General features: G+C 45.3%; 1 protein-coding gene across 21 annotated transcripts in view; it reads right to left on the minus strand.

The window, feature by feature from the left end:
• Positions 1–716: 716 nt before the first annotated feature.
• Csp (Cysteine string protein) overlaps positions 717–19,250 on the minus strand; it is a 99,383-nt gene continuing 80,849 nt past the window's right edge. For all 21 annotated transcript variants that reach the window (XM_069300826.1, XM_069300830.1, XM_069300827.1 and 18 more), the window contains one exon: positions 717–4,317. In XM_069300826.1, the coding sequence (XP_069156927.1) occupies positions 4,277–4,317 (41 nt within the window). In that variant the 3' untranslated portion in view covers positions 717–4,276. The remainder of the gene's footprint in view (positions 4,318–19,250) is intronic.

The raw sequence follows: 19,250 nt of genomic DNA on the forward strand, positions 1-19,250 counted from the left end.
ATACAACCGATCATTATGTAACGCTATAATTACATTCCTGGAAAGTAATTATCAAAAGAAGGCATGGCGTGATATATGAAGACATGCTTTAAACCTGCACAACTTTTGGGAAAATTACATTCCCAGACATGACAAAGTTGCATATATAGGAATACCTTAGTTTAAAATGGTGTCTGAGTGGGTGTAATTATATATATAAAAAAAAGTAGCACCATCAGTGTCACTGGATGTGTAGTTACAGGATGAAAGTTATGCTCTTGGTGCCACAACTTTCCAGGGCTCTGTCATGCGAACCTTTGAAACTGCAAGTTTTCTAGTTTCTCACTTTACTTGTTCCAACTGCCTACCACTGCGTGCAAAAGGAGGGAAACTACTTTTTCGCCATCCATTTCCTTAGTTTGAATCTATAACCTTTTAGTTCTTGAAGTTGTAGGTTTAAAAATTCCAGTGTAAATTGTCAATTAAGCGTAATTACCAAAGTGTAGCTACAGGACGAGAGCTATGCTCATTGAGTTTTGCCTTCCCATCACTCTTCAATGTAGTAATAGCTAAGGTCCCAAAGACAGTTCTTAATAAGAATGAAAATTAATTACAGCAAGTTTTCCCACAGCTAATTTATTTTATATAGTAATCCCACATAATAAGTCACTAAAGCTAAACTCAAAATGGCATATGTTGAAAAGGTAAAGACCAAACCAAAGAATAAAAAAATTAAATGGTGGAACTTTTATATTCTCTACATTTTCATACATGCATAATAGGTATCATCATAATCAACAGTAACTCTTATTTACACGGCCTACACACTGACAACACCTCATAATTTTCCGATAATTAATAAGACACAGTGAGGGAGAATGAGCAGGGCAGTACCAAGAAGACAGGTAGTAGTAATTAGATCTCTCGTAATGCCATTTCTCAAGCTGCCCGACAGGGTTCATACAGTATCTTAGTATATCCCACAAAAAAAAAAAAAAAAAATCACGTACAGCAGTATCACAGACCTTATATTATTGTAAAACCACCATTAAAATAAAAGTTGCATTAAGAAATGGTTAGTATTGCCCTGCTTGAACAACCTCATTTAGACACTATACAAGGTGCGAATATAGTGGAAAATATCTAAACACAAAATTTGAGATCGGCTGCAAATATGAGAAATGTGCACACACCACTAACAAATAAAATTCAAGAATCCAGAGAAACTGTTTATAGTAAAACAAATATTTACTGGATGGATATAGAGGCACTGCCTAAAAAAAAAAAAAACTCATAATACCCTTGGAAGGTAAAGTTGACCATCTTAACCAATGGTTTGGTAACACATATTGAACTGTAAATGATTGTGGAACAAACCATACTGGGATTTTTTGTTTTTCAAATGCTTCCTGTGAAATAATAAAGAAAACTGGACAGAAAAAATGCACACTGATGCAATTATAGTCAGTTACAAAAAATGTCCAGCACCCAAACTCAAATTTGAATATAAATCAAAACATTTTAATTTCAAGTACAACTACTTTAAAATTTGACACGTGTTGTTTTAAGGTTAGTGTTAATTAAACCCACATAACATTCAAATGATGACATAACAGGGATGCAGAAATTGCTCACATTATTTATAACCAAGATGAATCATTGCAGCATAAAGACTCACAGCAATGCCTCATTTAAAATGTAATGAAGTGTTCAAAAGGGAAAATTATGTTTTATTTCCACTCAAGTTCTGCTCTCAAGTAATGCCACTCTCAAACAAGAAACAAATTTCTGAAAGTGTTCCTTCTACAAGTGTAAAATCTATTAAGCATTACAAAAATTAAAACTCAAAAATAAGTCTTAAATATAGAAAGATCAACATGAGAACAGCTTTTATTGTGGCCTTTCCTTTCAAGGAAAAAGGGAGGGTAGTGGAGAAAAGAGGATAATACATGAGGATGCCTACTGCTGTGGAAGAACAGTAACAAGCAGGCAGGCAGGAAATTCTAGATTAAAGAAATTTTTAGATTTTGAAAATATTGTTTTCATAAAACCCTTATTTACCATCTGTGATTAAGCCAGTGAACACACTGGCGAACCCAAAATAGGCTCAAAGTTGGTAAGTAGTTGTTTTGGTGAAAGCTGTCATACAACCATCCACAATTTTCAAATATCACCTCCATAGAAGTATATAATCTTTATTGGACAACTTTGCAGACTTAATTACCATTTTCAATCATTTTGTTAACTCTACCATTTCAACCATAATAATTTTAAATAATAATCTGAAAGATTATTCTAGATATTGCATTATAAAAAAAAATCTAAAATTTTCTAAACGGATATACAGTACAATATTATATTTTTCTAGCAGCCAAGTATCTCAGTTCTAGATGTACACACACACTGTATATCATCTAATGAGAACAATAAATATATTAGGATCCACAAGTCAGCAGATGTCTCTGCAACTATTGCCATGTTCAGCATGCCATCATGGACATATATTCCTTATCAACACCCAAATGCTTTACCATAAAAGATTTACAGATGTGATGAGCTTGTTCACACACCCTTTCAAGCTGGGCTTGTAAGGAAGTATACCATTTCCAGTAAGGGCATGCAAATCACACACAGATAAGAAACTGAACAAATGTTCAACATATGCAGTTATACTCATTGGATATCCTTGAACACTAATACCCAACATGTATTTCAGTCCAATAAGATAATTGATGTAAAATAATCTTCAACTTATTTTCAAATATATACATTATACAGTATAATTATATGCCATAATCTTATGAATGAATCATAACACTAAATGAAGTAGTTTTGTAGTGCTGAATGATCTGTAATAAAAAAAAACTACAATTCATTTCCTAAATGACTTTCATTACAAATTTATTAAAAGTAATCCATTTATATTCACAATGCATGTGAATACAATTATAAAAATCTAATATAAAACTACAGTACAGTATCTCCACAGTGTCAGATTGAGGCAAAATATAAAATGATAGAAAATTGTGTAATGTGTACGGAAAATAAACCTTTACGTACTACAATTAAATTCATAATGGTAATAAGTTATGCAATCTCTGAAGTCTTCATATAAGCATTGGTAACATCTGGAAAAAATATTCTTCTGTACGTACACACTGCCTTTCCACTTCAATAACCTTTAATCAAATGCAATTAAGATTATTAAGTAAAAAAAAAGGCATAAAAAAACAATTGGCACAAATTTGCATTTTGTATGCTATTAAGGCTAAATAAATTAAATATACTTGTCTACTAGTCAATGTCTGAGAGGTACTGAAACAATATCAAAGTTTTCTTGGCATATGAAAAATGAGGAAACCCCTCTAGTGCAATTTGACTATATTTGTAATCATAAATTATAATGCCAAATTGATTTAGTTCTGTCAGACTAAATGTTCAACATTGCCCCTGAAGTTGGAACACGGTATTTTATCAGACACTTCCAGAGACAACACAGACTAATGTGTGGAATGTTTAGAGAAATCTCTCTTCTACTATGCAGTACTTGAAACTCTTATGAAAACCCTAAAAATAAGTTCACTAATGTGACAAAGAAAAAACCTATTACACCAGATGAAGGTTAAGAATACAAAACAAAAAATAATACAGTAAAAGTTTGCTATTTTGCACAAGTGTACAGTATACAATGCAAGTATTGAACAAATACTTTAGGAAAAATTATTTATGTAAAATAGTATCCCAACCCGAGGTTCACAAAAACTATATATAAAAAAAAAAAATTGAAGGATAATATTGAAATAGAACATGTGAAGGGGATTGTTGCAAGGAGAACTAAAGGTTAAGAGAAGAGCGCCAATATATGTCCATAAAACCTTGTTAGAGCAAGCTGCTGGAAGGAAGATCACACACCTTAATACATTCACACTCCATTTTCTCCAGCATTACACCACTGTGAAGCATTCATGTTTATACCTAGTGTGTAACCTGCCATTAACAATTAGCACACCTTATTACTAAGTGCTAAACAGCAAAATTTTACTGTAAAAAAAAAATCTAAATAAATAATACACGTCATAAGTTATGTAAATGAATACTTTATCATTTACAGTTCAGGCAAACCTGAGGCAACTCTTCGACACTTAATTATCTTTTCTCTAGCAAAGGATGCTTCATCATCATCCAGAATTTCGACATTCTTAATACAGATACTGGAAGGATCTAGAAGAGTAACACCTTAAGATTGTGAGCTTCTGTTCACACGCACAGTTACCCTGCTGAGGTGAAAGGATCCTTGCTAGTAATGAGTATGACTAGGAGATGCATTCTGTGACATTCCTGTAGGAAAGGAAGAAAAAGTATTAAAATAATGGTAAGACTTAACAAATAGGAAACTTTCCATAACCTATTTTAGTAAATTCATTACCTTTTTGATACCCAGTTATAATAGAAATAAAAAAGTATATTTACTATATACAGTAGTATAATACTACATGTACAGTACTGTGTAACCTCTTCAAATCTGACTTTAAAATGAAACCTTCTAACATATTATTGGATCACATCTCCAAAAAATCTGAATTCGATCCAGTCACAGGCATTTTTGTAGATAAATTCCAGATGTAATTAATTTCTAGTTGATCGTATTAATTTATTTCACTGTTTTAATTTAGTTTAATTTAGATTCAGTAAATACTGAGACGTGCACGGAGGGAGATGGCGAAGCATCTCATAATGAACGTCATCCGAGCCCGCTGTCGTAGATCCGTAGAGGGCCAGGGCAGACTGAAGTTCAGAAAGAGAGAAAGGATCGTTATAGGGAAGGTGGAGATGAGAGTGGAATTCTAAAGGATAAGATTCAAGAACAGGCTTCCGAAGAATGAAGGATTGAGGAAGATGAGAACCAGAGCTAACAGAAGAAAAGTGGGAACCCAGTTCGGCCGCGATCTTCACTGGATCCGCCACAAGAGTTCCACGGAGGTGGAGAACCGGCGAGACATCTAGAACGAACTTGCCCGCAATCTTGCGGATCTTCTTCCAGATCTGCAGTAGAGAAGTATCGGACGTAATGGTGGAAACATAAGATTTCCAACTCTCACGTTTAGCTGTACGGATGGTCCTACGGGCCACCGCACTTGCCTTCCGAAACAGAATAAAAGAATCAGCCGTCTGCCGGCGGCGGTGTTTTTTCCAGGCTGCACGCTTACAGCGGACAGTCTGCATTCCACCAGGGAACACACTTCCATGTGCCCCGAGAGGAAGAGCGAGGGATAGAACGGAGGGCAGCATTGAAGACTGTCATAAAAAAGGAGGAGGGCGCGAGGAAGAGGCAGAGAGGAGAGGTCAGAGAGAGTAGCACGGAGGGTGAATAGGCATCAGTCAGCCTTGGCAAACTGCCACCTAGGGAAGGAAAGGGGAGGGTGGAAAGAGAAAAAGGAAATGAGGATGGGGAAATGATAACTGTAATGGAGGTCATCAAGAACCTGCCACGTGAAATCTAAGTAAAGGGATGATGAGCAGAGAGAAAGATCAAGACAGGAAAGGGTGCGAGTTTGAGAGTCCACATGAGTGGGCTCACCAGAATTCAGAAGAGATAGAGAAGAAGCGAGGACGAACGGTTCGAGAAGACGGCCTCGGGTGTTTGTCAGAACATCACCCCAGAGGGAATGTCGAGAGTTGAAATCACCCAAAAGGAGCACCGGCTCTGGTAAGGAGTCCAGGAGGTGCTTAAGATCAGGAAGGGAAAGAGGGACATTTGGAGGGAGATAAATGGAACAGACTGTATACCATTTACCCACAAAAACACGGGCAGCAAAACAATGGATAGGGGATGGAAGAAGTAAGGGGACGAAGGGAATATCAGAACGAATTAAGAGAGCAGCAGAGTTATGGGCCCCAGCAAGAGCTGGGGGGGGAGGGGGAGGGGAGGGGGAGAAAGAAAGGAATAACCATGAAAGTGACCAGGACGAGCACCAAACACAAAGAGACAAACACAAAGTGGTGTTCCTGGAGACAAACACAAAGTGGTGTAAACTGTGTAATTAAAAGTTGGAGTTTATGGAAATTGGCATAAAATCCACGAACATTCTACTGAAGAATAGACATTATCAAAGAGAAAGGACAGTAACAGAGAACAAGAAAGAAATAAAGGTAAAGAGGAATACAGTTTATTAAAGAATCTCAGGATGAGGGTCTGGATCAGAAGCAGGGTCGGCAAAATCAGGGTTACGAGGCATGGGTAAACTTAGTAAGGAGAGAGGGAAGGGAGCGACAGAACAGACCAGAGGCAGACTGACGGGGTCCGGAGGAGGAGTAGACAACTGAGAGGGGCAGGCAAGGCCAGTTGGAGGAGGGGGACAGAAATCAGGGAGTGCATCTCAGGAAGGGCAGCAACAGAGGGAATCGGGGGCGGAAGAAACCTCCATATCAGAGACGGGGATCGACCACTGAAATGGGATGGGATGTAGTGACAGAGTCAGAGGGAGGGGGTGAGGAAGAAAGCGAAACTTTCTTGCCCGCCGAAGAGGAAGAAGGAGAGGAGCCAGGCTTACGTTTCTGACTCGAAGAGACAGGCGTTCCAGTAACAATGTACCGGGCGACAGACTTGAAGGTCTCATCAGGAGAAGAGGAACGAGAGCAAACACGATGATTGCTGGGAGGATGATGGATATCAGCCTGGACAGACAGGTGGCGTGGAGGGTCAAGAGACTGGGGGGAGGGTTGGGAAGAAAGAGTGGGGGGAGATGGGGAAAAGACAAAGGAGATATGGTGGACTGGGTAGGAAGGGGGGAAACCCCAGATGGAGAACCAAGAGGGAGACTATCCGGGACAGAAGGCAAAGGAATAGGGGAGGAGGTGGTGGGTGTGGTCGGGTTTAAGGCCTGGAAACGGTTGTGAGACTGAGGAAGACGGGAAGGACGAGGAGAGGTAGAACGCAACATGCGAGTGTAGGAGACGCCCGCGAAAGGGGTGAGACAGCGAACTTGGCGTCTCGCTTCAGGAAAAGACAGACGATCACAGTGCTTCAAGTTGAGGACGGCTTCCTCGAGTTTGTAGTGCATACACGAGCGTGAGAAGGTAGGGTGGGCTTCACCGCAATTGAGGCAGCGAGCCTGGGGAGAAGTGCACTCGGACTTAGAATGACTATCGTCCCCACACAAGGGGCAGATACACAGTACTGGTGCATTTGAGGACACCGTGCCCGAACTTCCAACACTTATTGCAAAGTCTAGGAGAGGGAATGTACTCCTGAACGTAGCATTTGGCACCAGCAAGAATAATAGAGGGCGGAAGGGCCCTACTATCAAAGGTGATTTTTACAACTCGAAGGGGCTGACGGCGACAACCACGAGGGGGTCGAGTAAACGTGTCCACCTGGAGGACAGAATGGCCTTGGGCTTTGAGGATATGTTTAATATCCTTATGGCAATCTTTGAAGTCCCGAACACCAGTTGCAACATGGTGTGGGAGGAGAACAGTGCCAACACTGGCATTTAACCGAGTGTTTTTAGAGACCTGAACAGGGGTCTCTCCAACGCAGGACAAAGCGGCTAAGCGAGTAGCTGCATCCTGAGGAGCAGCAGCGACGACACGCGTACCGTAACTAGTGGAGTTAAAAGTAACAGAGGCATCTACTGAATCCACAAGGTGTTTATGGAGGGAGAAATCGTCAGGAGGAGTAGAATCCAGATGGTGGAGATCAAAGTATTTAGCCCACGTAGCGGGACCAAACAAGGCGTTGTAAGTACTATTACGGGAAGGGATCGTGTGAGTGCGGCTGTGGCGGGGACGGCGTTGAGAACCTCCCAGAGAAAGAGGGGGTAAAAGATGCAGCAGTCACAATGAGAGACGAAGCCGTGCCAGGGGACGAGGCGGTCACCACTGGGGGCTGGGGACTCGACCCTGCCGCAGAGGAGGGAGGGGAGCTGGGGGGAGTAGTTAGGTCGTCGATGCCCAGTGCAGAGGGGGCTACAGGGCCTGGTCTTCCAACACAGTCCGACTCGGGGGCTTGGTCGCCCACCCTACGAGCCCGAGAAGGAACAAGGGAAACATTATCAGCCATGAAAACGAGGAAAAAAACTTTCGTTCACGAATGTGCCCCCACACCCACCATGGAGTCACAATTAGAGGCAGGAGACCCAACAAGAAGCTATCGCTGATCTTGCCGGGGCCCCCCAGGTGTGCGTCTTGAGTGTACGCCCCACAAACGCCACCTTAAGAACCGCGAGTTCGTCGAGAGCGGGTTCAGTGACGAAAGGGGGATTGACAATAAAAGTAATTATCAAAAGAAGGCACCAAACCGGGAAGGCTATGTAGCACCATCAAATACGCAAAATAATCAGAGGGCGCTAAATATCACCAAGGATGCCAATACGAGAACAAAAACGCATAAGGCGAACGATATCAAAAGTATCCGAGTCACCAAGAATTCTATCGAGGGACAGGTGACCGCGAGGGGCGGTCGGAAAGCAAGACACACGCTCGTCCTGGAAGTCAGGACATTCAAGAAGGACATGCACGACCGTAAGAGGGACAATGCAACTAGGACAATAAGGAGCAGGGCGGCGCTCCATCAAGTGACCATGGGTTAAGCGAGTATGGCCAATACGCAACCTCGCCAGAGCTGTTTCCCACCGCCGGTTACGGTGGAAGGAGGACGGCCACGAGGAAACACAACATTTAAGAGTACGTAGCTTGTTACCAGTAACAGACAACCAAGAAGCCTGCCAACGGGTAAGGACTGAGGAATAGATAACCGGGTAAAAGTCGGAATACGGAATGCCTTTGCGAGAGATGGGACAAGAGCGGACAGCTTCCTTGGCAGCAGCATCCGCACGCTCATTTAAAGACACACCAATATGGCTGGGAACCCAACAAAACTCAACCGACTTAAATTTACTGTGAACGAGAAACAGCCAATGCTGGATCTCGACAACTACTGGATGAACCGGATTATAGGACCCGAGTGCCATGAGGGCACTACGAGAGTCAACAACAACCACAAAGGAAGACTGACAACGAGAAAGCAGGAGACGAAGAGCATAGAGAATAGCATAAAGTTCCGCTGTAAAGATGCTAGTCTCCGGAGGCAAGCGACACATATAAGTGCGATCAGGAAAAACAACAGAGTAGCCAACACCGTCCGCTGACTTAGACCCATTGGTGAAGACAGAAACGGAGCGGGAGTGAGAAGAAAAGTGCTCGAGGAAAAGGCGTTTTAGAACCGTAATAGGGGTAAAAGCTTTAGTGATACGAGTCAAGGATGTACAAAACCGCGGAAGAGGGACCCTCCACGGGGGCAAAGAAGGAACAACACGAGGAGAAACATCAGAAATACGAACGGAAAGAGAATCCTGTAGGCGAGATAACCGGACAGAAAGAGGGAGGTGGTGAAGAGGAACAGGAACCGCAGGAGGGGTAAAAGTTAAAGCACGACAGAGGCGAGAGGAAGGATGTTGCAAGGACCGCGCAAGATAGCGAAGACAGTAGCGATCACGGCGGTCCTGGAGAGACAGGAAGCCAGTGTCAACATACAAGCTAAGGATGGGAGTCGAACGAAAGGCACCAGAACTGAGGCGCAACCCAGTATGGTGCAAAGCATCAAGACGACGAAGAGTAGAAGGAGAAGCAGACGAGTAAGCAGGGCAACCATAATCGAGCTTAGACAGGACGAGAGAGGAATGTAAAGCAAGGAGAGTGCGCCTATCTGCCCCCCAAGAAGTATGGGACAAGACCCGAAGGAGGGTAAGGGCCTTAGAGCACTCAACACGGAGGTAAGAGATATGGGGAGACCAAGACAAACGAGTGTCAAGGAATAACCCCAAAAGCTTCGCGGAATCTTTGTATTCAAGGGGATGACCATAAAGTGACAAAGAGGGACGAAGAACAACCCGTTTCCGCGTAAAAGTCATGGCACAAGTCTTAGAAGTAGAGAACTTGAAGCCATGACCTGTGGCCCAAGACGACACGGCATCAATTGCAAGTTGAAGCCAGCGTTGAAGGAGAGGCGAATCATCACCCTGACAACAAAGGGTAAGATCATCGACATAGAGAGCGGAGAAGACACCAGAAGGAAGAGAGGAAAGAAGACCATTGAGGGCAACCAGAAAAAGAGTAGTGCTCAGAACACTACCCTGGGGCACACCTTCGTATTGCTGAAAAGAGGGAGAGAGAGCGGTACCAAGGCGCACCCGAAAGGAACGACGAGAGAGGAAGCTGCGGAGAAAGAGAGGGAGATGACCACGAAGGCCAAAAGAATGAAGTTGAGATAGGATATGATAACGCCAAGTGGTGTCGTAAGCCTTTTCTAGGTCAAAAAGGACGGCAACAACGGAGGTCTTCGCAGCAAAAGAGTACGAATATAGACCTCCAAGTTCACCAGGACATCTGTCGTGCTGCGGCACTTGCGGAAACCAAATTGAGAAGGGGAGAGGAGGTGATGGTGTTCCAGGAACCACATCAGACGAACGTTAACCATACGTTCAAAGAGTTTGCAGACACAACTTGTGAGAGCAATAGGGCGAAAGTCCTTAGGGGAAGTACCCAGAGACCCCGGTTTGCGAACAGGGAGGACAACGGCATCGAGCCAGTCCTCGGGGACTGACGACGACTCCCAGATCCGATTATACAGACTCAGTAAATACTGAGACGTGCTTGGAGGGAGATGGCGAAGCATCTCATAATGAATACCATCGGAGCCCGCCGCCGTAGAACCGCAGAGGGCCAGCGCAGACCGAAGTTCAGAGAGAGAGAAGGGATCATTATAGGGAAGCTGAAGATGAGTGCAGAAATCTAAAGGACGAGACTCAAGGACAGGTTTACGAAGAAGGAAAGATTGGGGAAGATGAAGACCAGAGCTAACAGAAGAAAAGTGGGAACCCAGTTCGGAAGCGACCTGCAACGGGTCCGCCACAAGAATATCATGGAGGTGAAGGACCGGTGAAACATCGGGAACGAACTTACCCGCTATCTTGCGGATACGCTTCCAGATCTGGGCCAGAGGGGTTTCGGACGTAATTGTTGAGACATAAGATGCCCAACATTCACGTTTAGCTGTACGGATGGCCCTACGGGCCACCGCACTCGCTTTCCGAAAGAAAAGAAAAGAATCGGTCGTCTGCCTACGGCGGTGCTTCTTCCAGGCTGCACGCTTACAGCGGACAGCCCGAGCACAGTCCGCATTCCACCAGGGAACACACTTCCGTGGACCCCGAGAGGAAGAGCGAGGAATAGAGCGGAGGGCAGCGTCGAGGACAGTGTCATGAAAAAGGAGGAGAGCGCGAGAGAGGGGCAGAAGGGAGAGGTCAGAGAGAGTAGCACTGAGGGAAAATAGGGTCCAGTCCGCCTTAGCAAACTGCCACCTAGGGAAAGAGAGGGAAGGGCGAAAAGAGAAAAAGGAAACAAGGATGGGGAAATGATCACTTCCATGGAGGTCATCAAGAACCTGCCACGTGAAATCTAAGTAAAGAGAAGAAGAGCAGAGAGAAAGATCAAGACAAGAAAGGGTGCGAGTTCGAGAGTCCAAATGAGTGGGCTCACCAGAATTCATTAGAGACAGGGAAGAAGAGAGGAGAAACGGCTCAAGGAGGCGACCCCAGGTATTCATCAGAACGTCACCCCAAAGAGAATGACGACAATTGAAGTCACCCAGCAGGAGCACAGGCTCCGGCAAGGAGTCCAGGAGGTGTTTCAAATCAGGAAGAGAGAGCGGGACACTCGGGGGGAGATAAATGGAACAAACTGTGTACCATTTCCCCACAAAGATACGAGCAGCAGAACAATGGAGAGGCGAAGGAAAAAGTAAAGGAACAAAGGGAACATCAGCCCGAATCAAGAGAGCAGAAGAATTAGAAGCCCCAGCAATGGCTGGGGGGGGGGGGAGAGAAAGGAATAGCCACGAAAACGACCAGGACGAGCACCAAGCATTGGCTCCTGGAGACAGACACAAAGGGGTGAAAACCGCGAAATCAGAAGTTGGAGTTCGAGGAAATTGGCGTAATAACCTCGAACGTTCCATTGAAGAATGGACAATGACGAGAAGAGAAAGGACAAAAACAGAGAACAAGGAAGAAACAAAGGCGAAAGAGCAACAGAGCACGTTAAAGAATATCAGGGTCGGGATCAGGGTCAGCAAAGTCAGGGTTAGGGGGCATGGGTAAACTGAGCAAAGACGGAGGGAAGGAAACGGGAGAACAGATCAGAGGTGGGCGGGCAGGGTCCGGAGGAGGAGGAGGAGGAGGAAGAGGAGGAGACAACGGAGAGGAGCCGTCAAGGACAGCAGCAGGAGGAGGGGGAGTAGAAAGAGGGGAGCGCACCCCAGCAAGAGCAGCAACCAAAAGGGAAGCAGGGGCCAAAGAAACCTCCATAGCAGGAACAGGGGGCGCAAGCACTGAAACGGGAGGGGAAGGAGCAACAGAGCCAGAAGGAGGAGCTGAGGAAGAAAGCGAAGCCTTCTTACCCGCCGGGGAAGAGGAAGGAGAGGAGCCAGGCTTACGCTTCTGACTTAAAGAGACCGGTGTCCCAGCAACTACGTACCGGGCAACGGATTCCAGTGTCTCAACAGGAGAAGCCGAACGAGAGCACACACGACGGCCGTTAGGAGAGCGATGGACATCCGCCCGCACCAACAGGCGGTGGGGAGAGCCGATAGATGGAGGAAGAGGATGGGAAGGAGGATCGGAGGAGGACGAGGAAGAAGACACAGAAGACACGACAGACCGGGTAGAAGGAAGGGGAACCCCAGACAGAGGACCAGGAGGAGGATCCTTCGGGAGAGAACCCAAAGGGACAGAGGAGGGGGCAGTGGGCGCATCAGGGTCCAAGGCCCGGAAACGGTTGTGAGTCTGAGGAAGGCGGGAAGGACGAGGAGAGGAAGAGCGCAACACGCGAGCATAAGAGATATTAGCATAAGGCGGGAGCCGGCGAACCTGGCGCCTCGCCTCAGGAAAAGATAAACGCTCCCGGTGCTTCAAGGTGAGGACGGCTGCCTCAAGCTTGTAATGGACACACGCACGGGAGAAGGTAGGATGGGCCTCACCGCAGTTGAGGCAACGAGCCTGGGGAGAAGCGCACTCCGACTTAGAGTGACCTTCGCCACCACACAAAGGACAGAGAGAGACAGTCCCGGAGCAGCGGAGGGCACCATGCCCAAACCTCCAGCACTTGTTGCAGAACCGAGGAGAAGGAATGTACTCCTGGACAGAGCACCTGGCACCAGCAAGAATGACAGAGGGTGGAAGGGTCCTACCATCAAAGGTAATCTTCACAACCCGGAGGGGTTGACGGCGACTACCACGAGGGGGACGAGTAAACGTGTCCACCTGGAGAATAGAATGGCCCTGGGCAGCGAGGATATGTCGAATATCGTCGTGGCAGTCGCGCAGGTCCCGAACACCGGTCGCAACATGGGGCGGGAGCAAAATAGTGCCAACACTGGCATTCAACTGAACGTTCTTCGAGACCCGAACGGGGGTCTCGCCAAGGCAGGATAAGGCAGCCAAGCGGGAAGCAGCACCCTGAGAAGGAGCAGCAACGACACGTGTACCGAGACGAGTGGGGTTGAAAGTAATGGAGGCATCCACGGAATCAATGAGATGTCGATGGAGGGAGAAATCGTCAGGAGGCGCAGAATCAAGAGGGAGGAGATCAAAATATTTGGCCCACGAAGCGGGACCAAACAAGGCTTGATAGGTAGCAGAACTGGAAGGAATCGAGCGAGGGCGGCCGTGACGAGGACGGCGGTGAGAACCCCCAGAGAGAGAGGGGTTAAAAGGCGCAGTAGTTACAACTAGAGAAGGAGCCGCGCCAGGGGACGAGGTAGTCACCACTGGGGGCTTGGGGCTCGACCCAACCACAGAGGAGGGAGGGGAGCCAGAGGAAGGAGTCAGAGAGGCCAAAGGAGGAGCAAGGTCGGGGCCCAATGCAGCGGAGGCTACAGAGCCCGGTCTTCCAATACGGACCGACTCGGGGGCTTGGTCGCCCACCCCATGAGCCTGAGAAGGTAAACCAGAAGAAGCCGAAGCAGGGGTAATCATCTTGACGAAAAGAAGAATTCACTCACGAATGTGCCCCCACACCCACCTTGGAGCCACAATTAGAGGCAGGACACCCAACAAGAAGCTATCGCCGATCTTGTCGGGGCCTCCTAGGGGTGCGTCGCGAGTATACGCCCCACAAACGCCACCTTAAGAAACCGACAGTCCGTCGAGATCGGGTTCAGTGACGAAGTGGGGATTGACAATAAAAGGTTCCCCTCGCTCTCGACGTCGGGTACTGCAGTTCTACGGGTGCATGAGTATGCCTCCTCAAGCACCCGGGCGTCAAAATAGAAGAAGTCCAAGGGAAGAACCAGAACGAGCAAAAGGTCGGCAGGAAACGGCAAGCAGATAGGAGAAGAGGGGGGAGAAAAACGAAACAGAAGGAAAAGGAAAAGATGCCCAGCAGAATTGGAGAGGACGGCAGCAGGAGCACAAGGCTAGAAAAGGACAGAGGACTGTCCCAAGGAGCATCACACTCCGGCAGCCGCCCACTAAGCCCCCACACGGCGACAACGAGCTGAGCGGGGAGGGGGTTGGTAAAGTAAGCCATCATTAAATTATCATCAAATGACAATAAAATAATCCCCCTTAATACTAGTGATACAGTATTCTATTATTTAGATGGTGTTCATGATTTTGTTTTATAATACTACAATAGTGTAACTGGAGAAGCAATCTATAGGCACTAAACTCAGCATCATAGAAAATTATTTTTAAAAATTTGTACAAGCTATTAAAAAGAAAACCAGGGTTGAATGTAATGAAACATCATTTTCTGGGTGCGACCTGGAGGCTCCCTAGAGCCATCCTGGCTGATATGGATATATTAATTAGACTGACATAAGTCACGTGAATGGAGTTCTTAGGCCTACCAGGGACCACGACCCAGAACCTGGCCCCACTCAGTGAGGCACGAGGAGCAATGGCCTAAAGAAACCCCCGTGTGGTTGGAAGCATTCCATATCTGTCAACGACCGGATCAGGCACCCAGAAAGGTATGCGCCCCAAAACAAACTCCTATTCTGGTTAGAATATTGCTACTGAAAGCTGAACTAGTGAACAGAACTCTCCAAATGAAAACGAGCAAACGCGCGCATGACCTCACCGCAGTCTGCGCAACCCCTCCCCTACCCCGGCTCCCTAGGGAGCCGGTCGCCCGAGCGAACAGCATGCTGGGCTTGTGATCCTGTGTTCCCGGATTCGATCCCGGGCGCCGGCGAGAAACAATGGGCAGAGTTTCTTTCACCCTATGCCCCTGTTACCTAGCAGTAAAATAGGTACCTGGGTGTTAAGTCAGCTGTCACAGGCTGCTTCCTGGGGGTGAAGGCCTGGTCGAGGACCGGGCCGCAGGGACATTAAAGCCCCGAAATCATCTCAAGATAACCTCCTCCAGGAAGGGGAAGCCCCAGACCCTCATGCCAGCTATCCACCCCACAGTTCTAAGGCTGGATGTCAAAAATGGCGAAAAAGAAAAAACCCCGACCGGAGGGAGGAGAAGGGTTGCCAGGGAACCTCCTGGTCTCACCCAGAAAATGGCGTTTCATTTAATTCGTTTCGGGGGGGGGGGGGGGGGGGGGCGTCCCGTCGGCATTATTATTTTTTTAATGTTTTTGACATCCAGTCTCAGAACTGCAAGGTGGATAGCCGCGTGAGGGTCTGAAGCTCCCCCTTCCCAGGGAGGGGGGGTCGAGCAGGCAGCGGCGCAGTAACGTGGTGACGTCATGCACATTTGCTCGTTTTCACTTGGGGAGCTCTCTCCACTAGTTCGGCTTTCAGTGGCAATATTTTAACCAGAATAGGGGTTTGTTTTGGGGCGCTTACCTTTCTGGGTGCCTGACCTGGTCGATGGCAGACAATGGATTGTTTCCAACCACATGGGGGTTTCCACAGGACATTGCTCCTCGTGCCTCTCTGAGGGGGCCAGGTTCTGGCTCGTGGTTCCTGGTAGGCCTAAGAACTCCATTCACATGACTGATACCAAAGTCTAATATATCAATATCAGCCTGGATGCTCCAGGGAGCCGATGGGGCTCCCGCCAGAAAATGTACAAAAAATCTATTTGAACTAAATGGAGGAATGCATACATCATACTTGATGCTTCTTAAAATAATTGATGATCATGAAAGCTACCATGAAAAATATATATATACTGTATACCCTGTATGTTTTGAAAGTCGTTAGCACAATGTAAATTTTTTAATTTCATATATTTTAATTCAATTGTGTAGACAGACAACTACTTGTATCAATATAAAATGGGAAAAGGTACAATAAAACATCTAATACAACTGTGACTCAGAAGAATAACAGCAAAAAAGAACAGAAGTGATCACAACACCGTAGAGCATTACAATTTCATAATTCATTGATGAAGTTTGTATACATTTAAAAAGTACAATTCTTAAATAGCTCACAAAACAAACAACAAATATAATACTGTATGCTGCAAATCTGTGCAGTCACAAGCAAGACAAGTTTTTATTCAATACAGTAAAAGACTCTGAATCATAGAAACGATTCAAAATCAACAATACATGAAGCAGCCTTGTGCATCAAAGACACAGGTAAAAGTAGGATTACAAGATCACACAGATTCCATACACCACCTCTCTCTCACTAGTGATTTTGTTCAAACAGCAGCCTTTTCATCCCTCACAAATTCACACAAATTACAAGTATTTATTCCGATGTTTGCACTGCCATTTTAACATTTTAGGGGAAAGGGATATAAATCCATAATTATTTAGGATTTCTATGGAATAAGTAATCTTGGATGAACATGTACTAAAAGAAAGTAATTATCAAAAGAAGGTGCAAAGCAGTGAAGATTATATAGCACCATCAAAGTTGCAGGATATTCAAAAGATGCTAAATATCACCAAGGATGCCAAAACAAACGTGCATAAAACAAGCGATATCAAAGGTATCCGATTCACCAAGGATTCCATTGAGGGACAAATGACTGCGAGGGATAGTTTGAAAGCAAGTCACCAACACGTCTGAAGTCAGGACATCCAACAAGGTGATGCACGACCATAAGAGGGACAATGCAGGTCGGACAATAAGGAAAAGACTCCTTATTGGAGCTCCATTAAGGGCTTGTGAGTTAAATGTGTATGACCAATATATATCCTCGCCAGAGCTGTTTTCCACCGTTTGTTATGGTGGTAGGAAGAAGGCCAAGGAAACAGGCTACCTTTAAGAGTATGCAGTTTGTTACCAGTAACAGAAAACCAATGACCATGCCAACAGGGATGGATCAAGGAATGAATGACTAGCTAAATCGGAATAAGAAAGGCCTTTTTGGAAAATTGGACTGCGGATATCCTCCTTAGCAGCAATGTTCACACGCTCATTTAAGGAAATACCAATGTGCATGGGAACCCAGCAAAATTCAACCTGCTTAAATCTGCTAGAAGTGAGAAACAGCCAATATTGGATTTTGACTATCACTGGATGTAAAGGATTGAATGACTCCAAAGCCATGAGACGACCACAATGACAAAGGAGCGCCAATAATGGTAAACCAATCTATGAGGGACATACAAGATAGCATACACTTCAGCTGTGAACATGTTATCCTTTTGGAGGTAGGAAGCACATATAGGTGTAGTCCAGAAACACAACAGAGTATCCAACACCTGCAGCAAACTTTGACCCATCTGTGAAGAAGGCAGCAGAACACTAATGGAAAGAAAAATGTTTGAGGAAAAGGTGTTTTAAAACAAGAGGAGGGATAGAAGCCTTAACCATGTGGGGTTAATGATTTGCAAAATTCACTAGTGAAACCTGCCAAGGAGGTAAAGATGGAATGACTCGAGGAGACACTGCGTACAGAAATTGAATGGGAAGCTTGTAAGCGAGACATCTGAACAGAAAAAGGAAGAGGTGAAAGAAAACAGGGCCCACTGAAAAGGCAACAGCCAAAGTGCTGCAATAGTAAGAATGAGGATGTTTCAGAGACCTCGCGAAGAAAAGGCAGTAACGATCATGACGATCCTGAAGCGAGAAGATGTTCCTTTAAACATAAAAGCTCTGGATGCGAGATGAACAAAAGACACCAGAGCTGAGGCACAACTCAGCATGGCGCAGAACATCAAGGCAGCAAAGGACTGAAGGAGAGGCAGAGGAGTAGGCCGGGCAGCTAAAATCCAGTTTAGACAACACGAAAGAGGAGTGAAAAGAGAGGAGGGCACCTATCAGCACCCCAGGAAGTGTGGGACAAGACTTGAAAGAGCGTAAGGGCTTTAGAGCATTCAACTCGGATGCAAGAAACATGGGGGAACCAAGATAAACAAGTGCCAAAAATCAGCCCCAAAAGGTTATCAGAATCCAGCCCATCCTCCTGTTTTAGTAGTATTTATAATAACTATGAGGACCATAGTATATATACCAATGTAAATGAAATTAGAAAGTAGAAATCTGAACTAATGAGTTGGACAAACTGGAAAACTTACTTTTTACTTGTGTTGCTTTGATAAACTAAACTAACCTAAACTTCCTAGGCCTAATACACGATATCTGAGGTGTAATATAGTACATGTGTGTGCTATTCTAGGCCTAGGAATATTTAAGTTTGTTTTTAGCTTTATTTATTTTAAAAGAATTCGTTACTGGTCAGTATACTACTATCTAAAAGCTAAGTACGTATGAATCAGTGACTATTGACGACCGTCACAATATATAGGCAAGAGGGTGGGTTGCAGAATACGTATAGAGAAGGGTATACAAGTTTTAGTTGTAGAGAACTTGAAGCCATGATTGGTGGCCCAGGATGACACATCAGTCGCAAGTTGGAGCTGGCATTGGAGGAAAGTGAAGTCATCTCCCCAACAGCAATGAAATCATGTACATAAAGGGCCAAAAAATCATCAGAAGGAAGAGAGGAAGTAAGACCATTAAAGGGCAATGAGGAAAAGAGTAGTACTTAAAACACTACCCCAGGAAATACCTTCAAAATTGGGGGAGAGAGAGATAGAGAAAGTGGCACTAAATCTCGCTTGGAAGAAATGATGAGAGAGGAAGCCAGAAAGAAAGAGCAGGAGAGTGCCACAAAGGCCAAAAGAATGAAGCTGGGACAAAATATTGTACCTCCAATTGGTATCATAAGCGTTTTCAAAGTAAAAAAGAACAGCAACCACGCAAGACCTAGTGGCAAAGGCAGAACGAATGTAGACCAACGGGTCCACCAAAATGTCAGTTGGGCTGCAACACTTGTGAAAGTCAAATTGTGAG

Source organism: Procambarus clarkii, chromosome 44, assembly GCF_040958095.1.
Source record: "Procambarus clarkii isolate CNS0578487 chromosome 44, FALCON_Pclarkii_2.0, whole genome shotgun sequence".
NCBI classification, from domain to species: Eukaryota; Metazoa; Arthropoda; class Malacostraca; order Decapoda; family Cambaridae; genus Procambarus; species Procambarus clarkii.